The 6,883-nt window shown below is 42.7% G+C and overlaps 1 protein-coding gene across 1 annotated transcript in view; it reads left to right on the forward strand.

Annotated features, from left to right (window-relative positions):
- Positions 1–470: 470 nt before the first annotated feature.
- The window catches only part of mn1b (meningioma 1b), an 11,411-nt gene continuing 4,998 nt past the window's right edge, over positions 471–6,883 (forward strand). The window contains exon 1 of the mRNA XM_063018333.1: positions 471–3,810. Within this exon, the coding sequence (XP_062874403.1) occupies positions 471–3,810 (3,340 nt within the window). The remainder of the gene's footprint in view (positions 3,811–6,883) is intronic.

Genomic DNA, 6,883 nt, shown 5'->3' on the forward strand with positions numbered 1-6,883 from the left:
TCTTACTCTCCACGAACCTCGGACTCATATTTGGTTTTATTAATGCTAAACATTCCTAGTGTACTTTTAGGGATTTTGAACACAACTGTGGGATTTAAAAGTTGGAATTTGAGGAAATTTGGAGAACAAATGGTCTCGTGGATTGCGTGTTTTTTCTGTGCACAAACTTGGCTTGCAGGGAATTAAGTACGTTTTGCTTTGTCCATGCAAAAGAATGACATATTTCACCCCTTTGTGCCAGATGCAATGCTAATTTTACCTGGACTCACCTGGACAAACTGGTATTATTATTTTTCCTAATTATTATTCATGATTTTTACATTTTCCAGACGACTGGGGATCTGGATTGCTCAGGATGTTAACATTTCTGGTAATGCTTTGCAATAATATTTACATTATTCACAACCAAGCTTTGAGTTGCTCTCAATTATCGTGATCAGCGATGGCAGAACTGAAGTATCGAAGGGAGTATGTCTTCGCCGGAACCGTTTAGTCCCCAGATTAACAGCGGAAACCGTCGCTCCAAAGTTAAACAGCCAAACCTAGCAAGAATAAGCATGAGCTCCCATTACAAGAGCCCGGGTTTTCATACTGGCAGCCCAACGGGGACTGTCGAGGCTGGTATGAGCGCCCTCAACGAACCCCCGATGCTCACGCTTGGTATGAACATGAATGGAGACCAGTACGGAGGTTTTCACTCAGGAGGGCACACGGAGGTCCATCCGGAAGGACTCAAGCAGCAACCGCATGCCTCCATGCATCGCTTTTTTAGCAACCAGCAACCTCAGAACAACCCCCATTCGCATCATCAGGGTCACCCCCAACATCATACACAGTTCGGAGGAAACTTCGATAACGACGGAGCTAGGTCGTCCTGCTTACACAGAGGGAGAATGATGAGCTACGGGGGCGGTATGGGGCCCCAGCAGGGATTCACAGACGGCTTTAACCCGATCGCCGAGGCCCAATCAGGGGACGGATTCTCTCAGCAACAAAGGTTGAACCCGATGTCTGATTTTCACCACAGATCCTCCACTGGAAACCACCCCGTCCCTGCTCCCTGTTTGCCCCTGGACCAGTCTCCGAATCGTGCAGCTTCCTTCCACGGGCTTCCTTCGTCCTCGTCATCTTCAGAAAATCATAACCTGGAGAGCAGGCGCGTGCTTCAGCAGGGCAACGTCGAGGGTTTGGACTACAACTACGCCAACAATCCTCCGTCCGGTAATTTTGAGGTATCTGTGTTTTCTCCTTCCGAGTCGGATCCACAGCTATCGCATCAATTCGGGGCAGGAAGGCAGGTGCCCGGGAGCAATTTTCCCGGAAACTCCGGCATGCAGCAGCCTCCGGGAATGCAGGGCCACTCTAAAAGACCTCCCCAGGCCCCTTCTCAACAGCACCATGGCATGTTCTTTGAACGGTTGGCGGGTGGGTGCAAGATGGACCCTAGCGCCAGGCATCCTATAATGCAGCAGCAGCAGACAGGGATGATGGGCAGACCATCTACCGTCTCACTGCCAGCTCAACCTGAGACCGGGTCTACCAATGCCGGCTTGCAGGATGGGGGCGTCATGCCTGGGCAGCATAACCACTTCGAATACCCAGTTCCCACACTGGAGAACAGAACGATGCCCTCCTATGGCGACCACGCATTTAATATGCAACAGCAGCTCCCCCCTCCTCAACATCCTCCCAGTCAGAGGCTGCAGCACTTTGACCCCGCGTATTTAAACGTCCCCAAGAGGCGTAGGTTCGATTTTCCAAACGCCCACCGAGGGGAGAGCTGTGGCGCATGGAATAGCAGCATGCCCAACCCAGCTGGCATGGAGAACCATGTCTCGCCTACAAACTACCCAGAGTTCGCTCCGTCCGACGGCTTCTCGGCGTTACAGCACGTAGGACCCGAGCAGCACAGGCAGAACGCCGCCATGATGATCAAACAGATGGCTTGTCGAAGTCAGCAGCAGAGCATTAGACAACCCAACATGCAACAGCTCGGTCACCACGAAGATGTTCCTCAGGGCCCTATGGTGCAGAGAGGCTCTGCAGGAGGCATGTCCATCCCTGGTTTTGAGAGAGACAGTGGTAGGAGAATGGTGAACTTTGATGCGCAGAATCCACACATGGCTCCAGAGGGGGGTTGGTTTTCTGGTGGTGGACCCCACCCACCTGGTGAGATGCTGGGCCAGCGCATGTGTGATCCAGGGGCAGAGCCAGTGGCTCACGATGTGCATCAAAATGGTGCAATGATGTTCAGACAAGGTGTTAATGGTCTGGGCATGCAGGAGCCTATACGAGGAGAAGGTCATATGCAGGCCTTACACTCCCCTGGGGTACACCCACAGTTTGGTAGCAGCATGGGAAACCTAGCACAGATGCAGTCTCCTGGGGCATCTGGGCATCCAAATGACTTTTCAGGTCAAGCCTTGGGTGCACAAGCGTCCTTTCCTTTCGGGGGATCCAGTCGACAAGGGGCGTCACACAATAATGCCCAGGGGGTAAGCACGCCTCCAGCGAGTTATACCACGCAGTCCTCAGAGTTCTCAGCCGGCCAACACAGCTCAGTTAGCAAACTAGGAGCCGTCTCGCTTGGTAGTTTAACCAAAACTGGTAGTAAGGACAGTGTTTTTGGGCAGAGCTGCTTGGCAGCTCTTTCCACCGCCTGCCAGAACATGATCGCCAGCCTGGGGGCCCCGAATCTTAATGTGTCGTTTAACAAAAAGGGCCAGACAGAAGGGAAGCGAAAGCTGAGTCAAACAGAGCAGGACGCGAATAACATCGCAGCTGTCAGGGCCGGTGGTCCTGGGTCGGAGTATTTTCCAGCAGCAGGAACGTTACAGAGTTCCCTCATGTCTGGCGCTGGGAATAACAACACAAAGCCAGGAGGTCCAAACCAGACAGTGCAGGGGGAAGCCAGTGCCCTCTCCCCAGGTTACAACATGGACGCTACCCCATGCATTGAGGGGAAGGCGGCAACAGGGGGTGGGAGAGGGAGAGGGAGGAGGAAGAAAGACGTTGACCATGCGAGCCCTGGAAATCTCTTCTCCTCCGAGAATGGCAACCCTGTTGTGAGTCCTAGCGCGCCAATACAGGACGCCACCGAGACTCCCGAAAAAACCCACACTCCTCCTTCGTGGGGGAACAAGACTGACCTGATGCTGGACGACGAGTCTGACCTAATGTCATCCCTCGACAGCGGCTTCCAGAGTCTATCCAAGTCAGCCGACTGTTCACCTCGAGTCGGATTCGCCAGCCCCTCCTACGGCAAGGACGACGTTTTATCCATTATAAACTCATCAACCTCAACGAAGGTCGGGCACAGCCCTCTGGCCTCGTCCAGCTCGCCCAAACTGCAAATCCCGGACAGCGAGTTAATGTGTGGACAGAAAGGGCCGGACGTGGGCCACACCAACCACTCTACCTCATCCTCAGAGTGCTACAGAGCCACAGGTCACCCGAGTACTCCAGGCCTGGAGCAGGCCCGCACACCCTCCAGCACCTCCGGCCAGGATGAAATCCACCCGCTGGAGATACTGCAGGCGCAGATTCAGCTTCAGCGCCAGCAGTTCAGCATATCCGAGGACCAGCCTCTGGGTGTGAAAAAGGGCAAAAAGGGTAGCAAGTGTGCTGAAGATAGGGAGCTGGGCGGGTGTAGCCCGGGTGCCGAAAAGGGTCCTATGGACACTATTGACCTGGACATACTTATGGCAGAGCAGCACGCCACATGGTTTGTGCCCACTGACAAGGGTTCAGAGGAGGACAAATCGCTCGCTGCTTGGGAGAAGTCCAAGGAAGAGGGAACCGCCAAAGAAGGTAAACGTTTCTCTTACTACTGTTTTGGTTGTTTAACGTAAATTATGTTGAATTTGTATTTCAGTCCCTGTTTTACACACAATTCCAACCAATTAGGGTCTTAATTTCATACATTATGTCTTAATCTAGTAAATTAAATAGCTTAAATGATCTGAATTAAAACAGCCACTTTAAAACAGAGCTATGCACTATAGGTTACCGAGCAGCCAGAACGGCATACAAGCCCCTACACGAGTCCGGTGTTTACCTAAGGATTTTGTCTTCTCTAAGTGTCAAAGAGTGCACGACACCACAGATCCGAAAAAACAAAGAGAGGGAACGTTTCCTGTGTCTTTATCTCGGTTTTTACTTAAAATAACAAGACGGAGATGAACGCCTGAGAGGGATTTCCCCTTTCACTGTCTGTTTGCTTTAAATATTAACCCCTGGATAATCATGTTAAAGGGTTTGAATGGAGTAAACAGTGTGGAAACGTTAATGCCAGGCATGGAGTATCTTTTAGTATAATAATTATCATTATAAATTATATTTATAAATAATAAATAAATAAATAATTAAAAAATAAATTATATATATATATATATATATATATATATATATATATATATATATATATATATATATATATATATACAGTATATATATATAATTTTTTTAATTTTAAATTATAATTACAAATAAGTAAATACATAAAATATATTTACTTATATATATATATATATATATATATATGTATATATTATATTACATTTTAAATTCTAAATTATAATTAAAAATAAATAAATGAATTAAAAATAGAAAATATGTTTAATTATATATATATATATATATATACATTATTTTAAAATTTTTAAATCAAAAATATAAATATAAATATGTATATATATATATATATATATATATATATATATATATATATATATATACGGTATATATATATATATATTTACATTTAAAATTATAATAAAAAACATATAAATATATATATATATATATATACACATATATATATATACATATATATATATATATATATATATATATATATATATATATATATATATATATATATATATATATAGTATTTTTTTGTATTATAATTAGTCTTCATACTAATTACTGGCTTATGCCTTTTGTGACGTCACACAAAATTAATTATTAATTAATGCTAATTAATTCAATTTAAGTGTGCATTGCATTAGTACCATGTACAAAGAGCATTGTTACACAGATCATAAAATTTTATTGCAATATTAAAATCATAAAATAAAAATTATTGCTCTTTTGCAGGTTGTTTTATTTCTCAGGCTGGTAAGTTTAATTATTTTTATTTTTACAATAAAAAGATTTAGTATGGATGTTTAAATGTCCTGCTCTATGTGGGATCAATGCAAAAATCATTAGTATCATTTAGAGTCACTTTTATTCACCATGCTCAATAGTCATAATGTATATGTAGTGTAAAACATAAAAGGTTATAAACCTACAGTTAATGTTTGCATAATAAAGATAATAAATAACACATTCTATGTTAAAAATGGAATAAATGAAACTTCATTTGGATGTTTTTGTTTAAAGAAATTTAAAAAATGACATTTATTGTCATTCTCAAGTCCTGCAAGTCTCAACCCCCCCCCCCCCCCCCCCCTCCACACACACACACACACACACACACACACACACACACACACACACACATTATATAAAATCCTGCAACTATAGGCCGACACATTTTGTATTCACTCTCTCAAGCAAATCTTTCATGTGTATATATATGTTTTTTAATCTGAACAAATCTGCTTTCAAAACGCCTTTGTTTGGCTTCACCGCGAGCAGGTCGAGGGAGGTCCATGGGGGCAGGGGTTTCCGCGCTGGTGTGTGGGTGAAGGGAGCTCGCGGCACATTGTTCAAAGCTAAAACCATCCTCACGGCCACTTACACAATCAACTGACGTCTCAAAAATCAAAACTCGGCCGAATTCTTACATGTTCTGTTTGTTGGTGCATCGTATTTCTGTTGCATTTCTGTTCCGTTTGATCCCGTTCCGTGATGGGTGGCCTGGCGTGATCAATAACTACTAGCTTTTACAAATCTCAGGCCTGGATGAATCTTTATTTAAGGAGCGCAAAGCTGAGAAGGAAAAGCAGGAGAGGGATGATTACAAACCTTTGGAAATTTAATTTGACGCACGTAGGGCATGTAGTGTATACATGAGGGTCAACACTGTTTTTACGATTTAATAAAAGTACAAATTAAAAATTAAAATGAATAAACAACAAAAAATCCAGACTTTCTGGATTAATTATTTAATTAATTAGGAATAAATAGAGGGTTGGCAAATAGAGGCGTCGAGCAATTTAATTTTAAATCAAATGGCTTTTATTTTAAGGGGCCAATATTTTACAATGCCTTTTTTATATAAAATATAGAATTTTTAGAAATTTTATATAAAATATAGAAATTTTATATAAAATATAGAATTTTTAGAAATGTATTTTAATTTATTAAGCCAATATTTTTTTTATTATACGTAGATTAGTATTTTATTTAATTTTTTTTACATTTAATTAAAATCACTATAAGAAAAATAAGCTCTAATAAGCATTTCTATCAATTAAATAAGCCAAAGCAATCCAGAAGCAACGAGCAACCAAGTGGAACATGTTCCACTATGGACTGTAAATATAATCTCCAGTTAAAAGAAGAACCCTCTTGTTTTCCCCCCTCAAATATTTTTGTTCTCTCGAACCATTTGCTAGAAAAAGCCAAAGAAAACGATAACACGTGACGGGACGGGGATCTCTGACTCACATCCCAGGAATCAGTGGAGTGGGGGGAACCTTAGAGGGCCGTGATTCAATCAGTGAAAACAGTCTAGAGCCCCAGTATAGTGAATGTTACACTAGTGGTTCGGTTCCCTTAGTCCGGACCGAACAAGAAAACAGTACGTTGTTACATTTCAGTCGTGGTTTGCTTAGCGTTCACACTGAATTTGACAACTGAGCCTAAAGAACTAAAGACTTTCAAAATTTTGTGCATTATTTCAAGTATCGTGGTGGTTTGTTAGTCAGAC

This window comes from Trichomycterus rosablanca, chromosome 21 (genome assembly GCF_030014385.1).
Source record: "Trichomycterus rosablanca isolate fTriRos1 chromosome 21, fTriRos1.hap1, whole genome shotgun sequence".
NCBI lineage: Eukaryota > Metazoa > Chordata > Actinopteri > Siluriformes > Trichomycteridae > Trichomycterus > Trichomycterus rosablanca.